Source organism: Eulemur rufifrons, chromosome 9 (genome assembly GCF_041146395.1).
Source record: "Eulemur rufifrons isolate Redbay chromosome 9, OSU_ERuf_1, whole genome shotgun sequence".
NCBI classification, from domain to species: domain Eukaryota; kingdom Metazoa; phylum Chordata; class Mammalia; order Primates; family Lemuridae; genus Eulemur; species Eulemur rufifrons.
Genome location: NC_090991.1, coordinates 36293046 through 36314966, shown reverse-complemented (window position 1 = coordinate 36314966; position 21921 = coordinate 36293046). Strand labels below are relative to the sequence as shown.

The 21921-nt window shown below is 37.2% G+C and overlaps 1 protein-coding gene and 1 non-coding gene across 2 annotated transcripts in view; both read left to right on the top strand.

Moving 5' to 3' along the window:
* FBXL20 (F-box and leucine rich repeat protein 20) overlaps positions 1 to 21921 on the top strand; it is an 89100-nt gene that overhangs the window by 47647 nt on the left and 19532 nt on the right. The window contains exons 3-6 of the mRNA XM_069482443.1: positions 5884 to 5938; positions 8644 to 8718; positions 9986 to 10080; positions 11565 to 11633. Coding sequence (XP_069338544.1) covers positions 5884 to 5938; positions 8644 to 8718; positions 9986 to 10080; positions 11565 to 11633 — 294 coding nt within the window. The remainder of the gene's footprint in view (positions 1 to 5883; positions 5939 to 8643; positions 8719 to 9985; positions 10081 to 11564; positions 11634 to 21921) is intronic.
* Positions 4495 to 4623, top strand: LOC138392769 (small nucleolar RNA SNORA3/SNORA45 family). The gene has a single exon (XR_011235045.1). It is a non-coding gene; the product is annotated as a small nucleolar RNA SNORA3/SNORA45 family (small nucleolar RNA).

The following is a 21921-nucleotide window of genomic DNA, read 5'->3' as shown; positions in this document are numbered from 1 at the left end:
AAATGAATTCAGTTTTGGTAGTTGTGGATAACCAAGTAGAAATGTCAAAAGGCAGATGTACGGTAGTCCCCTGCCTTACGCACAGTTTCACTTTCTGGGCTTTGAGCTGTGGTCAACCTCAGTCAGAAAATACTAAATGGAAAATTCCAGAAATAAACCATTCAGAGTTTTAAATTGTACATCTTTCTGAGTCCTGTGATGAAATCTCATGCCTCTCCACTTCGGGACACAAATCATCCCTTTGTCCAGGGTTTCCACGCTGTGTATGCTACCCACCCGTTAGTCAGCCCGTTAGTCAATTAGTAATGATCTTGGTTATCATATTGAAAAGACATAGTATATATAGGGTTCAGTACTATCCATGGGTTCAGGCATCCTCTGTGGATCTTGGAATGTATCCCCCATGGATGAGAGGGTACTACCGTCCTGTATATGCAGGTCTAAAGCTTTGCAACGTGATTTAGAAGTGATGAACATATATAGTTAACTAAAGCCATGAAAGAGCAAGAGACTATTAGGTTTAGCTCTTTTGGATTTACCAATACAGGGGAAATAAGGAAGCCAGGAGGCAACACAACAAAGCCTCTCTGACACTAAAATGGAGTTTGGAAAATGAAAGGTAATTCAGGATTTAAAACAGCTCTAGCAGTCAGGTTATACCATTATTTTTGACACCCCGAGTTTGTCATTCCCTGTTGTTGTGCTTCATTGTAACTATAACTTGACTGTTTTCAGTCTCTGTTTCTCTGTGTCATTCTCTGTTATTCACTACCAGCTCTGAAACTTTATGTCTCAAATCACCATCCACCCAGAGAAAGCATGTCAGTGGTCTAGTTTGTTTCATTCATATATTTAATAAACAGTTACTCAGTGCCCTTCCCGTGTTAGGTACTTTGCTAGTCGGGAGTATGGTGAACAGGGCTGATCAGGCCCATGCCTTTATAGAACCCTAGTCTATACGTTTGGATGGTGGGGAAGAAAGACCAACATCAAGTGAATGCACAGTTATAAATGGTGGTTTGCTGTGATGGAAACCAGCAGGTCATCGAGATACAGAATATCTCAATGGAGAGTAGAATCCTATCTTTTGGGCAAGTCAGAGAAAGACCTCTGACAGAAAACATTTTTACCAGGACCTGAAGAATGAGAAGAAGCTGGCGATGAGAAGAACAGTGTGGCAGACATATAGGAACAGTGTGTGCAAATGTCCTGAGACAAAATAGCTTTGGGGCCAAAACCATAGTTAGAGATTGGCAGCTTTAAGATCAGTTGTCCATCCAGGTTCAGTCAGTATGACAGGATGCCCACCTGGTGTTGTTACTTGGTGATTGATGTGGTAGGAACTCTAGAAGAGAGCTCTGCATGACTAATATTGAAGTTTGGCCATATATCCAGATACTTGTACCCTTATATATTCTGTCTTGGCTTAAATGTGCTATATCAGAGTTATTGAAGTCTTGTGAGTTAGCAGTATTTCATATTTCATACATGTCTTAATCTTTGTAAAATCAATGTTAGCTATAATTCTGACACCTGTTTGATTTTTATTTACTAATTTAATTTGTCTCCAAGGCTTTTGAGGTGACTTACATCAGGAGCAAATATAATAAATACAAATAATCAGGACCAGGACAAATGTAAAGAAAAGCAGTAAGTCAAAGCCAGAAAGGCAACAGATGCATTCTTATATGAGCCTACATGGTTGCTATAGAGGGGTCTCAAATTTAGCTTTAAACTTCTTGGTAGCATAAATGAAATATCATTATTAACAGAAAAGAGGAAATATACATATCACTCCATGGAAACAGCTCTTCCTAGCACTAACTTCTAAGAGAAAATTTTCAAATTGGGAGTCTACTTAGATTTTGCGGATAAATTTCCATAGCAAATTTAACCACAGATTTTATAGGATCACATCTTGTAGCATCCTTTATAACGATTAAGAACAAAATAGTAGGATCTAAAAATGTGGGCTTCTGACAGTACAGTTGATCCAAAGTTGCTTTCAACTGCAAGTAAATAAAAACTCTAACTCAAATTGGCTTAAGCAGTAAGTGAGCATTTCTCTTAAAGTTTGAGACCTGAGGTAGCTGCTGCATTCATGAGGCACAGGCAGCGCTTGTTTGCTGGTGAGTAGCCTGCAGCATTCACTCATAGTTAGGATGAGTTTACCCCTGAATCCCAAACCTTTCCTCAGTGGATTAACAGGAAAGCCAGTGATGGTAAAACTTAAGTGGAGAATGGACTACCAAGGCTACCTGGTATCTGTAGATGTCCGTAAGAACATGTAGCTTACACATATAGAGGAATACATAGATGGGGCATTGTGTGGACATCTGGGTGAAAAATTTTAATAAGGTATAACTATGTCTTTTTATATCAGAGGTGTTGAAAAAGATGGGAAAATGAGAGAACAGCATATTTTCTGGAAGATTTGTATTTTCTTTTTTTATTTTTTTTATTGATTTTTTTCACCCCCCCTCTGGGAGATTTTAAAAAATACATATTTCTAGCCATAAAGACTTGTTTATTTTTCAACTTAGAAAAAAAAAAATAAGTGAGATTATCTCACATAAAAGGAAATATAGGGGTAAGCCAGGCCACTAGGTTCATTGATTTAGGGGATCTGCAGTGTCACCAGCAATTTTCTGTGTTTTGCCATGAACTGTATCCCCTTGGTCCCACAGTTGCTTTTTCTTACGGGCACAGGATGGATGCCAGCAAATAATGGCATTATTAATTCTGAGTGAAGACATGGACTAGCATCCATGTCCCAATAAAGCCTCTTCTCAGACTTCAGCCCAGTTGACCTAGGCCTGAACCAATCACTGTAACACGCTTAGACTAATGAACTGGGATGACCTGGATGTTAGCATGTTTCAGTTACAGTGCCAACCACAGATAGAAGGTAACATAGTTAAAGGGATCATGAATATTTTTCAGTCTTCCATAACTAGTTTTCTAAGCTTGACTTTTGACAGGATTAGGTAGGATAAGGATGATTGTCCTAGTCCTGTTTTGCTGCTATAACAAAATATCTGAGACTGGGTAATGTATACTGAACAGCAATTTATTTCTCATAGTTCTGAAGGCTGGGAAGCCAAAAATCAAGGTGCTGGCATCTGGCAAGGGCCTTCTTGCTACATCATAACATGGCAGAAGGCAAAGAGAAAAAAGGGGGCTATTCTCCTTTTATATGAAACTCATCTCTGTGATAATGGCATTAATCCATTTGCCTCATGGCCTAATCATCTCTTAAATATCCTATCTCTAATACTGTTACAATGGCAGTTAAATTTGAATATGAGTTTTGGAGGGGAAAAACATTCAAATCGTAGCAGATATTTTTCTTATAGAGGTCCTTGAGTAGAAACATTCTTAGTTGTTAATTGAAGATTGATTCTTATACTTGTTTTGTTTGTTTGTTTGTTTTGAGAGAGGCTCTTACTCTGTCACCCAGGCTGCAGTGCTGTGGTGTGATCATAGCTCATTGTAATCTTGAGCTCTTGGGCTCTAGCAATCTTCCCAGAGTAGCCAGGACTACAGGCACATGCCACCACGCCCAGATAATTTTTTTAATTTTTTGTAGAGATGGAGTCTCACTGTATTGCTCAGGCTTTTCTCCAACTCCTGGCCTCAAGCTGTCATCCCACCTTGGCCTCCCAAAGTGCTCAGATTGTAGCCCTGAGCTATCTATCACACCTGGCTGATTCCTATACTTTTAATCAGGTGAACAAGTATTCATAGTAGGTTTGTCATCCTTTGATGAAAAGTAAACAGTCTAATAAAATTAGTTGTTAGTTATACAGCTAGAACTAAATGATTTAATGTGTTCTGTGGGGTTACCAGACATGAGTTGATTAGGTTTGTGTGGTGATTTCTGCTGGTGATGTCACGCCTGTAATCCTAGCACTCTGGGAGGCCTAAGTGGGAGGATCACTTGAGGTCAGGAGTTGGAGACCAGCCTGAGCAAGAACGAGACCCCGTCTCTACAGAAAAAATAGAAAAATTAGCCAGGTGTGGTAGCACGAGTCTAAAGGCCTAGCTACTAAGGAAGCTGAGGCAGGAGGATAACTTGAGCCCTGGAGACTGTACTCTACCTGGGGCAACAGAGTAAGACTCTGTCTCCAAAAATAAAAATAAAAAGAATAGTTAACTGAAAATAGCTGTATAACAAGACCAGTTGTCTGCTATGGCCTCTTCAGATTTTTGACAGTGGTATCTTTTCAGAAAACACTTAGGATACTTATTTTTCTATTCTTTATGGCCAAGAGTATTATTTAAGAGGAGTTTCACATTGAAATTCAAGTTTTAAAAAAGTAAGGGGGAAGGCAAGGGCCCAAGGGCCGGGCACAGTGGCTCGTGCCTGTAATCGCAGCACTTTGGGAATCTGAGGTGGGAGGATTTCTTGAGGCCAGGAGTTTGAGACCAGCTTGAGCAACATAGTGAGACCCCGTGTGTACAAAAAATAAGGAAGTAAATAAGTAAAGAGGAATTGAGGCCAGAGTCATGCTTGGTTATTGGCTATTACCTTAGTGTGCTAGAGTCCTCAAAAAGTAACTGCTGACCTTGTTCACTGGTTATGGCCCCGTGGCACAGTCAGTCACCAGGTTAGTGACATGCTTCAGACCGACCTATGTAATGGTTAGACTCACTTACACCCACAAATTAAGGGATGATGTCTTTTAACTATTCCTTCAGAAGACCTCTGTCATAGGAATGTGTATATTTTCCATAGAGTACTGTCAGTGACTTGAATTTTAGTCTTGGCACTGCCTCTCAATGATTTGTCCTGGTTCCGTGAAATAAATAAGGCTAGCCTTTTCCATGGTGGTTTCTAAAGATTTGTTTAATTCAACTAATGAATTGAGTGCCTGCTATGTGCTGGATAGTGTTCTACACCAGTGAACAGTTTACACTGTAATGAGGGAAATAACAATAAAGATAATAAACCTAAGCTTCTTAATTGGAGTGAGGTTATGAGGGTGGTTAGAAAGAAAAGTAAAGAGGAGGCCTTAATTTAAGAGGTTGAAGATTATTTGATTTTTCATACATTATGTGCCAGCTCTGATTCACTTAGTAATAATATGGATAATGTGCTCTTTGTGTTCACATTATAATCAAGTATGGGCCCGGCGTGGTATTTCACGCACGTAATCCTAGCACTTTGGGAGGCTGAGGCAGGAGGATCACTTGAGCCCAGGAATTGGAGACCAGACTGGGCAACATAGCGAGGGCTCACCTCATTTCTACATAAAATAAAAATCAGCTGAATGTGGCAGTGCATGCCTGTAGTCCCAACTACTCAGGAGGCTGATATGGAGGATCACTTGAGCCCAGGAGTTTGAGGTTACAGTGAGCTATGATCACACCATTGTACTCCAGCCTGGGAAGCAGAGTGAGCCCTGTATTTAAAAAAAAAGAAAAAAGAAAGAAAGAATTATGTAAAAGGTTAAAGAAAATGACCACTGTATACGTAGTCTAAGATACTTGGCCTGAAGAGGATGAAAAGCAGGAAGGTGCTAAGGATAATGTAGTTTATTATTCTGATCTATCACATAGAGATATCAATATCATTTTCTTCTGATTTATCCTACAAACAACATATTTATAATTTTTTTTGAGAAATCATTTATCATCTCGATGCAAGTAATTGAACTTGTATAACATTTATATGTATATTATCAAGTAAAAGATTACTTTCTCTTATGATGTTTTATTTGGGCAGTAATTATCTTTGTAAATTTCTCAAGCTTTTTGTGTTTGTTTAAAAGAAGTTCTACCTTTGTGTTTGTGTGTGTATGTGTGTACATAGTTATTGTAGGCTAAAATCAAGGGAAACTATCATACAATAAGATTTCTCTCCCTCTCTTTTCCTTTTAGGATATTTTCTTTTTTGGATGTCGTTACCTTGTGTCGCTGTGCTCAGGTCTCCAGGGTAAGAATGGTTTACGTGGTACGGGCACCTGTCCTCTTACTGATGACACCCTCTTTAGTAGGCTAACCATTTATTTTAGATGTTACTTGTATGTTGTCATGTTTCAAAGGGTGTTATTTCACCCATGGCATACCCAAAACCCATGTTACTGTGTGATGGTATTCAACTATATATACTGTCTCTAACTTTTTGTAACTCCAATTTGCATAATATAAACAGGAAACGTTTTCAATGAGAAAGCATTAAACATGCATATTAGAAGGTTATTGACTCAAAATTGTAATGAAATCATGTTGCATAATGTTTTCCTAGTTTATTTTATACAAGCACACACACAAACACATAAATATAAGAAGGGTTTTTGAGAGTTTAATTCTCATGTTATTTCCCCATATTCTTCAAAGGAGGGTAGCTATAATTTTTTTCAAAAAAGTCACAGAGTAAACCGGATTTCATTTCCAAAGTCAGTTTCTATATTACACAAACCATCCACTTTTTAGGCCGGACAGGTGGCTCACCCCTATAATCCCAGGGCTTTGGAAGGCCAAGGTAGGAAGATGACTTGCAGCCAGGAGTTCAAGACCAGCCTGGGCAATGTACTGAGGCTCCATCTATACAAAAAGTTTTTTAAAATTTAGCACGGCATGGTGACATGTACCTGTAGTCCTAGCTACTTGGGAGGCTGAAGTGGGAGGATCACTTGAGTCCAGGAGTTTGAGGTTACAGTGAGCTATGACTGAGCCACTGCACTCCAGCATGGGTCAGAGTAAAATTCTGTCTCTTAAAAATAAAAATAAAAAACCAAAAAATCCATTTTTGTCAGTTGACATTGCTATGACAAAATGGCAAAATATCATCGTCTTATTGGCTACTGCTAATATAAAGGGTAGAATCTCTGCTATAGGAAAATTGCTTTATAAGAAAAGAAAAGAAAAACAAAGCAAAAAGCAAAAAAAAAAAAAAAAACTAAAAAAAATCACTTTATGAACCATTTCTAATCTCGTTTTTAATACAGATACATAATTAACTTACCAAAATGAATGAGTACCTACAATTGTCATCTTTTAATAAATCCAACATTGGCTTTTTGTTTGCCCATTTATTTAACAAATATGTATTGAGAACCTACTATGTACCACATATGGTCCTAGGTGCTGGATATGTAATATGGTTGTATCATAAAGTATTGTGTTTATCTGTGTACGTGGACCCAAATGTCCCTTTAAATCACCACCATAACCACCACTACCACACTGAAATGAAAAAAGAAAAAAAGGAAACATAATACAGAAAATTTGCCTTGTCTAGCTAACTTTAAAGTAATTTCTTCATCCTCAAAGCCATGCAAAATTTGTGTATCAGCTATTGTGGGAACAACAATAATTCTTTGATGATTTCTTCTATGACATTTCTGTCCCTGGTACTTTTGTGGTCTCTCTAGACGTGGCCATTATACTTCCAAATGAGTGGGTTTTCCTGTCTGTATCCATATGAAGCTGAGGTCATGATTGAGAAACAAAATACCCAGACCAGTATCTAAACCTGTTTATTAATAATTGTAGAGTCTGTCCCCAGGAATGTTGATTTGAATGAGTTTTAATTATTGTTTTCATTTACAAATTCCTCTTTCTTCTTAGTATGTGTTAACTTTAAAGAAAGGAAGGCACAATGCCAATTTTCATTAAATCTGGTAGTCAGTACATCAGTACTTATCCTGTTGTTCTCTGTACTTGAGGGTTTTTTTGTTTGTTTGTTTGTTTTAATGCAGACTCTAGAGAGGAACCTGGCATTCCTAATTTTAGTCTGAGTTCTGCATGTTTCCTGCTTGCTGGAGAAAGTAGCGTAAGGAAATGAGAAATACCATGCCAAATCAGAGGTATATTTAGTCCAAGAATCTATTAAACATATGATTTTTAAAAGATTTATCTGTTGCCTCCTGTGGCTAGTCATCTAAGAAACCATTAGAAATATTTGAAGCCACCAAAAGAAAGCAACATTGAACTTCTGAGAAAACTTTAGACATATCTAGAAGGTTAACTGCTTGCTTACCCTCATACCCCCCTGGCATCTTTTTTGGTGATTGTATGACAGTTACCCTGGTGCTTATAAGTATAACCAGAATTTCTTTTTTTAAAAAAATTTCAGACCAGTGGCTATAAGTACTACAGAGAAATTGTAAGAGAAATGATAATGTCTTTTCTAAGTCCAAAATCAACATATCACAGTTTCAAGCCCTACCAAATGATGGTATGGATGGCAAATAAATATAGAACAGAGCAGTATTCAGAGTACTGTCCCCTTTATTTCATTTCACCCTCATCTTGTTCCCAGGTTAGGAATAGAGAAAAGACTTGCTTTTCATCAGCTGAACTTCCATCTCATTTTGTGGTTAGAAACTAGAATTTTCTAGTTTGAAAACACCTTCTTGCTCTGATGCTTATCACAACCTCCCCTTTCTTCAACCCTTCTAATTTAAGATCTTTCATAGCTGCTGGTTTCTGTACCCACTCATTTATAAGATAGTCTAATTGGAGAATAAAGTACAGATTAGGAGTAAGGCACATCATTTGGGAGTTAGTGGTAGGAACTGAGATTTTTTGGTCCATTTCAGTCATTAGGTGGTTGAATTGTGAACTTGAATATTTCTGCCTTCTCCCCTTTTTTTTCAAATTTTTGCTCATTCTGTCTCTTTTTCTTCAAAATAGGCCTGGAATGTTCTGGCTCTGGATGGCAGTAACTGGCAGCGAATTGATCTGTTTGATTTCCAGAGGGATATTGAGGTATAATTATGTGGTGTATGGCCCCATTTCTCTTGTTAGTAATTACAGCATGGAACAGATTAGCCCCAGCAATATTAATCTCATTTTCCCTGGAGAGAGAAACTATTATTTTCATCTGAACAAGTTCTGTTATTGAGAATGAGCTGAATTATTTCACTGAAATTATAACTAAGTTATTTAGTATTAATGGACTCAATAGAACTATCTGGTCCCGGAGTAGGACTAAAACTTTTTTGTTTTTGCAGTGGAAATGTGAACCTGTGGTTGCAAATTTTAAAGAAGTCATTTCATATTTGCTTATTGAAGAACAAGTAGTTACAGCTTATTGGGGGATGATACTTGTATGTATTCTCCTTGAGATGTGCATTTTGGTTTTTGGGGAGACTGCAGGTAGTTTTTGTGGAGAATGAAAAATGAATAAAGCCAAAGTCAGTAATTGAATTGCTTTTGCTAAGGAGAGAGTTTTTTTCTCTCACTTTTACCCCATGTTTTACCCCTTAGTATAGTCTATTATCTCTAAAATGGAAAAGCATAATGGCTTAAGCTTAAGTTATTTTATCCTGCATTTGAACTTTGAACTCTGTAGTCCTTAACTTTCTCATCAGGAGAGTGGAAATAATAGCTTCCTCATAGTGTTATAAGGATTAAATGAGAATCTTTTTAAGTTCCAGTAGAGCTAAATTCTCATGAGGGCCCATGTAAGTTTTTAAAAGCTTCACATGAACCTTCCATTATCTTCAGAAAGTGCTTTTAAAATAATACCCTTTGGCATTATACTGGATTTTGTTTTTCACTGTTCTCTAATCTTCATGGATGTAAATGTTTAAAGCAACACAACACAGAGAATTATTCAGCAAGGTTTTGTTAAGTTTTCATTGAGTCCCTGCTATGTGCAGAGTACTATAATAAATACTTTGGAAAGGATGCAAAAATAAATACAGTTGTAATCCTTCAGTAGCTGTGGTTTAACCCAGGTAGGCAGTATACATGCATGTAGTGCCGTAAGAGAACTATAGAGCACCATCTCCTCAAATACAGTATATCTTACAAATTGAACAAAATAAGAGTATAGAATTTAGATATGTTTCAAGTAGATGGGTTAATCAGGAAAGCTTTCTCAGAGTAAGTTGAAATTTTCTTATTAAATTAATGATATCTTAGTAGAAACCTTTTCTCTTTGTTTGTAAAACTGCTAAAAATGAGAATGTATTCTTTTCAAAAGCAATAAGATGGGTTATCTTTTTGTTTACCTATCTCTTCTTTTCAGGGCAGGGTAGTGGAGAATATTTCAAAACGATGTGGTGGCTTTTTACGAAAGTTAAGTCTTCGTGGATGTCTTGGAGTAGGAGACAATGCATTAAGGTAAAAATATAACTGTTGATTAAATCTTCTTGATTGAAGTAAAGAGCTGTACCATCTCACCCAGAAAAGGCTTAAGTAGTTTTTCAATTCCTAAGCTATAAAAAATGTAAACATAAGGCCGATTGTGGTGGCTCACACCTGTAATTCCAGCACTTTTGGAGGTCGAGGCAGGAGGATCACTTGAAGCCAGAAGTTCAAGACCAGCCTGGGCAACCCAGTGAGACCTCATCTTTCCAAAAAGTCAAAAAAGTAGCCAGGCATGGTAGTGCAAGCCTGTAGTCCCTAGCTACTCTGACGGCTGAGGTGGGAGAATTACTTGAGGCCAGGACTGAGCTGTACTCAAGCCTAGGTGACAGAAGGAGACCCTGTCTCAAAAAAAAAACAAACAAAAAAACCCACATATATATTGCTTATTATACAAAAATATCCAGTATTTGGAATAATTTTAAAAAATAAACAAGAATAAATACTGCCCCCTCAAGAAAGCCAATTTCCTATCATAAGTGGTTCTTTGGTTCTTTGAGTAAGTTTTATTTTCTTTTTTGAACTTTTATTTGCTCAAAGATAGGATAATTTTAACTTAGGTTAATGCAAAGATCAGTGATTACAAGTTTTGGTTAAAAAAAAGTTTATAGCTGAAAACTAATTTATTATAGTTATGAATTACATTGGACCCTTCTGAACCATTCTTATTCACAACACTTTTAACACCGAATGTGTGGGTTTTTTCCTCCACCTAACGACCAATTCTCCCATTCTCAGGACACCAACTGTGTTCTGTAATTCAATTCAATTCTGACTCTACCTACCAAGAGTTAACTCAGACCCCATAGGCTAAAGGCTCAGTCCTGCAGAGTTGCCCGTTTCAGATGCTAGTCATATTCCCACATTGTCATATACTTCACACTGATGGGCTGTATGTCAGGGGCTCCCATGACCACTTCTCAGGTTTAATGATTTACTAGAATGGCTCATAGCACTCAGGAAAGTGCTTTTCTGTATAATAATACTATTACTGATTTATTATAAAGGGTACAAATGAACAGCCACATAAAGAGGTACATGGAACAAGGTCTACAAAGGTCTCAAGCACGGGAGCGTCTGTCCCCTTCAAGTTGGGATATGCTGCCCTCCTGGCATGTGGTTACGTTCACCAATCCAGAAGCTCTCTGATACCTGACATTTAGTGGTTTCTACAGTGGTTCCATTATGTAGGCACGATTGAAGACCAAATATTATAACAATAGTTACTATTACTCCTCTCACTCAGGAAATTACAAGGGTTTTAGAAGCTCTGTGCCAGGAACTGGAGGGAGACAAAGACCAAATACGTGTTACTTACTAAGTTATAGTATCATAGGTACCAACAACCAGTATTACCAATAATATGTGTGGGGTTTTTTTTGGTTTTTTTTTTTTTTGTTTTTTGCTTGAAATTTTCCCTATTTCATTTGAAACCTTTTGCTTTGTTTTTTCCTATAAAGGACCTTTGCACAGAACTGTAGGAACATTGAAGTACTGAATCTAAATGGGTGTACAAAGACTACAGATGCGTAAGTATTGTGTTTTAGAAGGGTAAGTCATAACATCTTGTGTCTGGCCTATACTGGCTTATATACAGAATGCTATATATTATTTAGCAGATTTCATCTTGGTTTTATATAGGAAAGATTTTAAAAGGAGAATGCAACATGAAAGTAGAAATGGAATAAGAAACTTATTTTCGAATCCTATCATTGATATTTAAAGTGAAACTTTAAAAAATTGTATTCAGTAGGTAGGGACACTAATAATACATATTACTATTACTATTTACATTTCACGACAATACTAGTAGCTATCATTCAAAAGCCACAGTAAACAGGTAATTCTATAAAAAGATTAAAATCTTAAACACAAGACTAAGCAGCTTATGATAATGAGTGCTGAGAACAGTTATTAAATGAAAATGATTTGCTAAATGTGCTGTGTCTGTGTCAGTCACAACATAAAAGAAATTAAGGCCGGGCAAGGTAGCTCACACCTGCAGTCCTAGCACTCTGGGAGGCTGAGGCTGGAGGATTGCTTGAGCTCAGGAGTTCAAGACCAGCCCGAGCAACAAGGAGAGCCCACCTCTATAAAAAAATAGAAAAATTAGCTGGGCATGGTGGCACGCACCTGTAGGCCCAGAAAGGACTGATTATAAAACTGACTGATAAAGTATTCACAAATAACAATTACAAATCAGGCACAGTGGCATACACCTGTAGCGCCAGCTACTCAGGTAGGGAGGATAGCTTGAGGCCAGGAATACAAGGTTGCAGTGCACTATGATCACATGAATAGCCACTACACTCCAGCCTGGGCAACATATAGAGACCCTGTCTGTAATTAATAAGTAAATAAGTAAATAAATAAAAACAATTACAAATATGTATAAGAATTCAAAAGAAAGCTTAGTGAGAAGATTAAGAATAAAAGGATAGGGAAAGATAAACTATCATAAATACTAATTGAGAAAGTTGGAGTGATCATTAATATCAAATGGAGTAAACTTAAGGAAAAGATTAGATGAAAAAAGGTATTAGGCCAGGTGCAGTGGCTCATTCCTGTAATCCTTGCATTTTGGGAGGCCAAGGTGGGAGGATTGCTTGAGGCCAGGAGTTCAAGACCATCTGTGCAACATAATGAGACCCCTTCTGTACAGAAAATTTAAAAAATGAGCCAGGTGTGGTGGTGCATGCTGGTAGTCCTACCTACTCAGGAGGCTGAGGCAGGAGGATCTTTTGAGCCGAGAAGTTGAGGTTACAGTGAACTATGATTGCATCATTGCACTCTAACCTGGGTGACAGAGCAAGATCCTATCTCAAAACAACAACAACAAAAATCCTCACTACTGTACTTGATCAGTCAAAAAAAAAATTTATGGTAACATTCAAAAATATAAAATACTTAGATTAGGTATACACTTGATAAAAATATGTACAAATCATCATATACACTGACAGTTATAAAGTGGTCACTAACAGAAATTAAAGAAAACTTAAATGGAGGAATATTCCATGTTCATATATTTAAAAACTCAATGTTGTTAAGATACCTGTTCTTCCTAAATTGTTCTTCAAATTCAACCCAGTCCCCATAAAAAATCCCAATAGGTTTTTTGTTGAAATTTAAAGGCTGATTTTAAAATTCATGTAAAAATGCAGAGGACCTAGAATAACCAAATAATTTTGGTAAAGAATGCAGTTGGGAGACTAACACTACCTGATTTCAAGGCTTACGATAAAGGAGCAGTCACCGGGACAGTGTGGTAGTGTGAGTATAGACATGTATCAGTCAGTTGACTCAGGTAAAGTACCTAGAAAGGAGCTCGGACATACTTGAATTTTGACAAAGACACCAAGGTAATTCAGTGGAAAAAAGTTCATCTTTTCAGGAAATGGTTCTAGAAAAAGTTGAATCCATGTGAAAAAAAATTAATCTCAATCCTTACCTCACAATATACAAAAATTAACTCAAAATTGATTATAAACCTACACATAAAAGTGAAAATTATTAAACTTCTAGAAGAAAACTTGAGAATATTTTCTCAAATATGGGCTAGGCAGAAATTTCTTTAGATAATAAAAACACTGGCCCCATAAAAAGTTTTTTTGATAAATAGGACTTAAAATTCCTATTCTTTGATAGACATTCTTAAGGAAATTAAATGGCAAACTACAGACAGAGAAAAGAATCAAAACATTTACACTTGCCTTATTCATTGTGTCTCAGAACTGGAAGTAAAGAAATGACCGATAGCAAGTCAATAGATTAACAAGTTGTGTTATGTTCATACAATGTAATACTACGAGGCAGAGGGAGGGTAAGGAGGAAATAAAACTTGCAGTAACATGAATGAATTGCAAAAGCATTACGCTGAGTGAAAGAGGCCAGTAACAAAAGAGTATATACTGTGTAAATCCACTGTTTGAAATTCTACAACAGGGAAGCTATTGTGGTAAGAAAGCAGATCAGTGGTGGCCTTTGGCAGAAGGAAGTATGGAATTGACTACAGAGGCATGTGCTGTGGGGGAAGTTTGAAAGGTTATGGAAATGTTCTATATTTTGATTGGAGTGATGGTTATACAGGGGTCTGTAAACTCTCATTGAATTGCACATTTAAAATGGGTACATTTATTGTATATAGAATACACCTCAAATAAAGCTAATTGTGTTTCAGTTACCTATGACTTCCCCAAAACTTAGCATCTTAAAAGAGAAGCAGTCAGTGGGGGATTTCCAGCATGTTGGAGTAAGGATGTCAGCAAATCCTGTCAAAATAGGCAACTATAAATGTGGACAGAACTGTTGTAAACAGCTATTTCAGAGCTCTGAAAATCAACCAGAGACATTTACCAAGCTGAGAAGAATTTATTCGTGAAAGCTACTGAACTTTGGATGAGAACGGTATGAGTCTGTGACATTGTTGCCTGGGGCTGCTTCCATCTGCCCCGATCTCTGTCTGAGTAGGTCACCAGAGCACGGCAGGCTATGGGAACTATCAGCTTTCGTGCTGCTGCAAGAGCAGGCTCACTTAATTTGGAGCAGTCACTTAAAGTGACAATAAAGGCCACTGGCTCTGGTAGCCTGAGGTTGTGGACCAGCTCAGGATTTAACAGGGAGTTCCTGGAGTTGAGACAGCATAGGGGGCTTTTATAAACCACATATTCTTTGTTGACTAGAGGCTGTGCCCATGATGAGCAGAAATTGGAATGGGCCCAAGCTAACAACATATTCCTGGCCAGTGGAGCTTATTCCTGGCCAGTGGAGCTTGTGTGCATGCACAGAGACACAAAAAGGTAAAGATTAGGTCAGACTTGAAAAGAGCCTGAACTTTGAATGTTCTCTCCAGCCCACATACAGATTTATCAGAATAGAGGCCGGCCTTCCTTAGGCTGAACATTAGGCTGTGAAGACTTAGGATTGACTCCTAGGAAGCCAGGGTTAAAAATAAAAATAAGAAAAAATACTTAGAAACATCAGTGGTCTCACACATTGTAGGAAAGACAGAGTCTGTTTAAGCAATTACCAAACAAACAAATAACAAAATAATGAAACTCCCTCAGGGGGAAAATCAAATCCATGGTTGCTACAATATACTACCCAAAATGTCCAGTTTTTAACAAAAACATGATGAGACATGCAAAGAAACAGGAAGGTATAACCCATAGTAAGGAAAAAAGTAGTCAGTAGAAACTGTTGCTGAGAAAGGAGAGTGTGGATGGTAGACTTAGCAAAGATTTCAAAGCAGCTATTATAAATATGTTCAAGAAACTAAAGAAAACCATATTTTTTATAAATTAAAGGAAATATGACATTGACTTATTAAATAGAGAATGTCAGTATAGAGATAGAAATTATAAAAAAATAAGCCAAGTAGAAATTCTGGAGTTGGAAATAAAACAATTAAAAAATATGCCAGCAGTCTCAATGAGAGAGTAAAGATGGCAAGACCGATAACTTGAAGATAGATCCATAGAAATTGTCCAATCTGAAGAACAGAAAGATAAACAATTAAAGAAAAATGGTTAGAGCCTCAGAAACCTATGGAACATCAAGAGTGCCAACTTTCCTATAATGGAAATCCCAGAGAAGAGAAAAAAGAGAGGCAGAAAAAAAAATTGAAAAAGTAATGGCTAGAAACTCCCCATATTTGACGAAAACATTACAGATGTAGAAGCTCAACATACTCCTAATAGAATTGACACACACAGACCGATTTTCCATCTAGCAAAAACTGTCCTTTAAAAATGAAGGCAAGGCTGGGCGTGGTGGCTCACGCCTGTAATTTTAGCACTCTGGGAGGCCGAGGCGGGAGGATTGTTTGAGCTCAGGAGTTCGAGACCAGCCTGAGCAAGAGCGAGACCCCATCTCTACTAAAAATAGAAAGAAATTAGCTGGACAACTAAAAATATATAGAAAGAATTAGCCAGGCATGGTGGTGCATGCCTGTAGTCCCAGCTACTCGGGAGGCTGAGGCAGAAGGATTGCTTGAGCCCAGGAGTTTGAGGTTGCTGTGAGCTAGGCTGACGCCACCGCACTCTAGCCTGGGCAACAGAGTGAGACTCTGTCTCAAAAAAAAAAAAAAAAAAAAAAAGAAGGCAAAATAAAGATTTTCCTTGATAAAAACTGAGAGATTTGTTACCAACAAACATGCCTTAGCATAAATACTAAAGGACATCCTCCAGGATGAAAGCAAGTAAGTATTAAACAACAACTCAAATCCATAGGAATTGGTAAATGAAGAGCACCAGAAATAGTGTGTGTGTGTATATATATATGGGTAAATCTAAAGGACTCTGTAATTTTTTCGTATCTTTTCCTCTTTAAAAAATAAAAATTTATAAAGCAGTAATTATAACACTGTATTGTTGAGTTTATAACATATAGAAGTAATATAAGAAATATATTTGAATATTGAGACTACAGGTGTGCACCACCACACCTGGCTAATTTTTTCTATTTTTGGTAGAGATAGGGTCTTGCTCTTGCTTAGGCTGGTCGTTTTTTTTTTGTTTTTTTTTTTTAAGACAGAGTCTCACTCTGTTGCCCAGGCTAGAGTGAGTGCCGTGGCGTCAGCCTAGCTCACAGCAACCTCAAACTCCTGAGCTCAAGCGATCCTCCTGTCTCAGCCTCCCGAGTAGCTGGGACTACAGGCATGCGCCACCATGCCCAGCTAATTTTTTCTATATATATTTTTAGCTGTCCATATAATTTCTTTCTATTTTTAGTAGAGATGGGGTCTCGCTCTTGCTCAGGCTGGTCTCGAACTCCTGAGCTCAAACGATCCGCCCACCTCGGCCTCCCAGAGTGCTAGGATTACAGGCGTGAGCCACCGTGCCCGGCCTAGGCTGGTCTTAACTCCTGAGCTCAAGCAATCCTCCCACCTCGGCCTCCCAGAGTACTAGAATTACAGGTGTGAGCCACCACGCCCGGCCTGTTTTGCAAGAATTATCCTGAAATAGATTATGATAAATTAAGGTGCATATTGTAATCTGTGAGCAACCTGTAATATAGTAAATAATAATAATAATAATAAAACCAACAGAGGAGTTCAGATGATACAGTTCACACTAGAAAATAGGAAAAGCCAGGTGCAATGGTTCGCACCTGTAATCCTAGTTAACTTAGAACCTGAGTTAGATCCTCAAGGAGGATCTCTTGAGCCCAGGAGTTCGAGGACACAATACGCTTTGATTGACCCTGCGAATAGCAGCTGCACTACAGCCTGGGCCACAGCAAGACTCTGTCTCTTAAAAATAAAAGTAGGAAAGAGAAACAAAAACAAAAAAAGGTATAAAACATACAGGGAAATTGGAGACAAAATCCAACTATGTCACTAATTCTATTAAATGTGAACTGACTGAACACGTCACCAAAAAGACAGTTTGTCACATTTTAGATTCAACACAAACAGGTTGAAAGTGGAAGGATGGATAAATACTCTTTATACAATCGGAACACTCCACCCGGCAGCTACAGAACAAACATTCTTTTTGAATACACTTGGAATATTGTCCAGAATGGACCATAGGTTGGGCCACTAAATAAGCCTTAAAAAATTTAAGATTGAAATCTTATAAAATATGTTCTCTGATCATAACTAGAGAGTTAAACTAGAGGTCCCCAGCAGCACATCTGGGAAAACCCCAAGTATTTGGAAATTAAGCAACACATTTCTAAATATAAATAATCCATGTGTTAAAGACAAAAATAACAAGGGAAATTTTGAGTTGTTTTTGTTTTTACTTTCAGAGATGGGGTCTTGCTCTGTCATTCAAGCTAGAGTGCAGTGGTGCTGTCATAGCTCACTGCAGCCTCAAACTCCTAGGCTCAAGTGATCCTCCCGCCTCAGCCTCAGCCTCCCAAGTAGCTAGGACTACAGTTACATGCCACCAAGCCCTGCTAAGGTGTTTGTGTTTTTGTTTTTGTTTTTGTTTTATTTTGTGAAGAAGATGGGGTCTTGCTGTGTTGCCTAGGCTGATCTCTCCTGGCTTCAAGCAATCCTCCTTCCTCAGCCTCCCAAATTGCTGGGATTACAGGCCTGAGCCACTACACCCAGCCTAAGGAAATTTTCTTAATGTTTTGAACTAAGTGAAAATGAAAAGCTATGAAAATTTATGGGATGCAGCTAAAGCAGTGGTATAGCAGAAAAGAAAGATCTCAAATCAGTAACATAACCTTCAACATTAAGAAATTAGAAAAAGAAAAGCAAACTAAGCCCAAGGTAAGCAGAAGGATGGAAATAATATTAGAGTGGATCAGTGAAATAGGAAGTAGATAAACAGTAATAAAATTAATGAAATCAAAAGCTGGTTCTTTTAAGAAAGTCAACAAAGTTAACAAACCTAGACTGATTAAGAAAAAAAACAGAAAGAAAATACCAATTACCAAAATCAGAAACGAAGTTTGAAGACTAAACATTTTACCCAAAAGATAGATTAACAGGATTATAACGGTACCATGAATAACTTTATGCTAACAAATTAGACAACTTAGATCAAGTGGATAAATTTCTGGAAAGGCATAAATTACCCAAACTGACCGACAGGAAAAAACAGACAATCTGAATAGACCTATGACAGGTAAATTCATTGAATAATTTAAAATTGTCCCCTCTAAAAAAACCCAGGCCCAGAGATGGCTACACTGGTGAATTCCATCACATGTTTGCAGAAATAATACCAATCCTGAAACTCATTCAGAAAATAAAGGATAAAACACTTCTGAGTCATTCTATGAGGCCAGTATTAACCCTGATAGCAAGACATCACAAGAGAGATATCAATATCTCTCAGGAACAAAGATGCAAAAAACAGTTAACAAAATTTTAGTTAACTATATCAAGAAACATATAAGAAGATTTTAGATCATAACCAAGTGAGATTTATCTCAGAAATACAAGTTAGGTTTAACATGTAAAAACCAATTAATGTAATGTGCCATAAGAGAATAATTGATAGAATAAAGTTACAAGAATCTGTAAACTTTTTCTATATAGGACCAGATAGGTGGTAAATATTTTAGATTTCATAGCCCATATAATCTGTTGCAATTACTCGACTCTGCCAGTGTCAATTATAGCTACGGAAGCAGCCATAGATAATAGATAAACAAATAAGCAAGGCTGTGTTCCAATAAAACTTTATTTCTGGATGCTGAGACTAGAATTTCATATAATTTTCACATGTCACAAAATAATATGTTTTTTATTTTCTTTCAGCCATTTAAAAATGTAAATATCATTTAGTTTTTGAGCCGTATAAAAACAGGAGGTGGGCAAGATTTGGCCATTGGGCCATAGTTTGTTGACCTCTGGAATAACGTACAAAAAAACCACATGATCATCTCAATGTGATAGGCAGCCTCCAAAATGACTCTCAGATAATCCCCACCTCTTGGTATTCACACCTTTATATAATCCTTTCCCCTTCAGAGTTAGCTGTACCTAGTGACTCATTTCTAACAATAGAATTTCAAGAGATTGGATGTCACTTTTGAGATTAGGTTACAAAAAGACTTCTGTCCTGCTCTGCTTTCTCTTGGGGCTCTGGCTCTCAGGGAAGCAAGCTGCCCTGTTAGTACTTCTTTGGAGAGGCCAACATAGTAAGGAGCTGATGTCTCTGGCCAGTAGCCAGCAGGGACCAAACCTACCAAAAGCCAGGAGTGAGCTTGGAATTGGATCTTCTGCGATCTGCCAACAACCACCTAAGTGATCTTGGAAAGGGATCTAAACTCAGCTCAGCTTTGAGATGATTGCAGTCATGGCCAATACCTTGATTGCAGTCTTGTGAGAAACTCTGAGTCAGTGGCACCCTGTGAAGCTGTCTATCTTCCTGACCCACAAAAACTGTGAGATAATAAATATTTATTGTTTTAAGCTGGTCAGTTTGAGGATAATTTGTTACATAATAATAGATATAGAAGACACAGAAAAATGCATGCCAAAATCCAACACCCATTCACAATGAAATAAAGTAGAAGGGAATTTCCTCAACCTGACTAAACGCATCTGTGAAAAACCTACTGCTAACATAATAATTAATGGTGAGAGACTGAATGCTTTCCCCTCTAAGGTCAGGAACATGGAAGGGATGTTCACTCTCTCCATTTCTATTCAACATTGTTATTGAAGAGTCTAGCAAATATGGTAAGATTTTTTTTTTAAAATCCACTCCCACTGCTTCACTTGACTAGCCTTAAAAAAAAAAATTAAAAAAAAAACAAAAACAGAAAAGAATGAAGTAAAACTGTCTTTACTTGCAGATAATGTAAGTCTGTATGTAGAAAATTCTAAGGAATAAAGAAAAAAATTACTAGAATTCATAAACAAAGCTTAACAAGCTCGCTGGATACAAGATCAGTATACAAAAAGTAATTGTATTTCTATACATTAGCAACAAACAATCCAAAAGTAAAATTAGGGAAGTGGTTTCATTTATAGTACATCAAAAAGAATAAAATATTTACAGATAAATGTAATAAAAGAAGCAAAAGATCATTACACTGAAAACTACAAAGCATTACTGAGAGGAAAAAGATGTAAAATTGAGAGATAGTCCATGTTCATGCTTTAGAGTATTTGATATTATCAAGATGGCAATTCTGTCCAATTTTTTTTATAGATTCAGTGCAACTCCTATTAAAATATCAACAGCCTTTTTTTTTTTTTTTTTTTTTTTTTAAGAAACTGACAGACTGATCTTAAAATTTATATGGGAATATAGTGGCCAAAACAATTTTGAAAAATGAAGAACCATGTTGGAGGATTCATGCTGTCAGATTTAAATCTTAGTATAAAGCTGTAGTAATCAAGACAGTATGATGTTGTAAAGGACAGGTGTAAGTCAGTGGAACAGAATGTATCATAGACCTAAATCTAAGATCTGACACTTTAAAACTCTTAGAAGAAAACATAAGGAAAAAAACCTTTGTGATCTTGGGCTAATAAAACTGTTATTTATTAGATAACACCAAGAACACAGCTATAAAAGTGATAAATTTAATTTAAAATTAAAAGTGATTTAAACTTTTATGCTTCCAAAGACACCTTTTAAAAAAATGAAAAAACAAGGCACAGACTGGGAGAAAATACTTGCAAATCATACATCCAGTAACAAGATTTCTATTGCTTCTTGGCCTTTTGGCTAAGATCAAGTGTAGTAATAAGAATTCCATCAAGAAAATAGGCTCGGTATGGTGGCTCACTTTGGGAGGCCAATGCAGGAGAATTACTTAAGGCAATCAACTTGGCAAAAGCATATATGAGACAATTGGGGAAAATTTAACATAGGCTGGGTATCAGATGATAATTAAGGAGTTAAAATACTGGCAGGGCGAGGTGGCTCACGCTGTAATCCTAGTACTCTGGGAGATGGGAGGGTCACTTGAGGTCAGGAGTTCAAGACCAGCCTAAGCAAGAGCGAGGCCCTGTCTCTACTAAATACAGAAAAATTAGCTGGACGTGGTGGTGTGCGCCTATAATCCCAGCTATGGGAGGCTGAAGCAGGAGAATCGCTTGAGCCCAGGAGTTTGAGGTTGCTGTGAGCTAGGCTGATGCCAGGGCACTCTAGCTTGGGCAACAGAGCAAGAGTCCATCTCCAAAAAAAAAAAAAAAAAAAAGGGAATTAAAATACTTATGAGAAATATGTACAGAAATATTTATAGGTAAAATAATATGTCTGGAATTTGCTTTAAAATACTGAAATGGGGATGAATAGATGAAATAAAAATAGCAGGATAGATAAATGTTGAAGTTTAATGATAGTATGTGTGGGTTCTGTGTATTATCTACTCTTGTGTATATTTGAAGTTTTA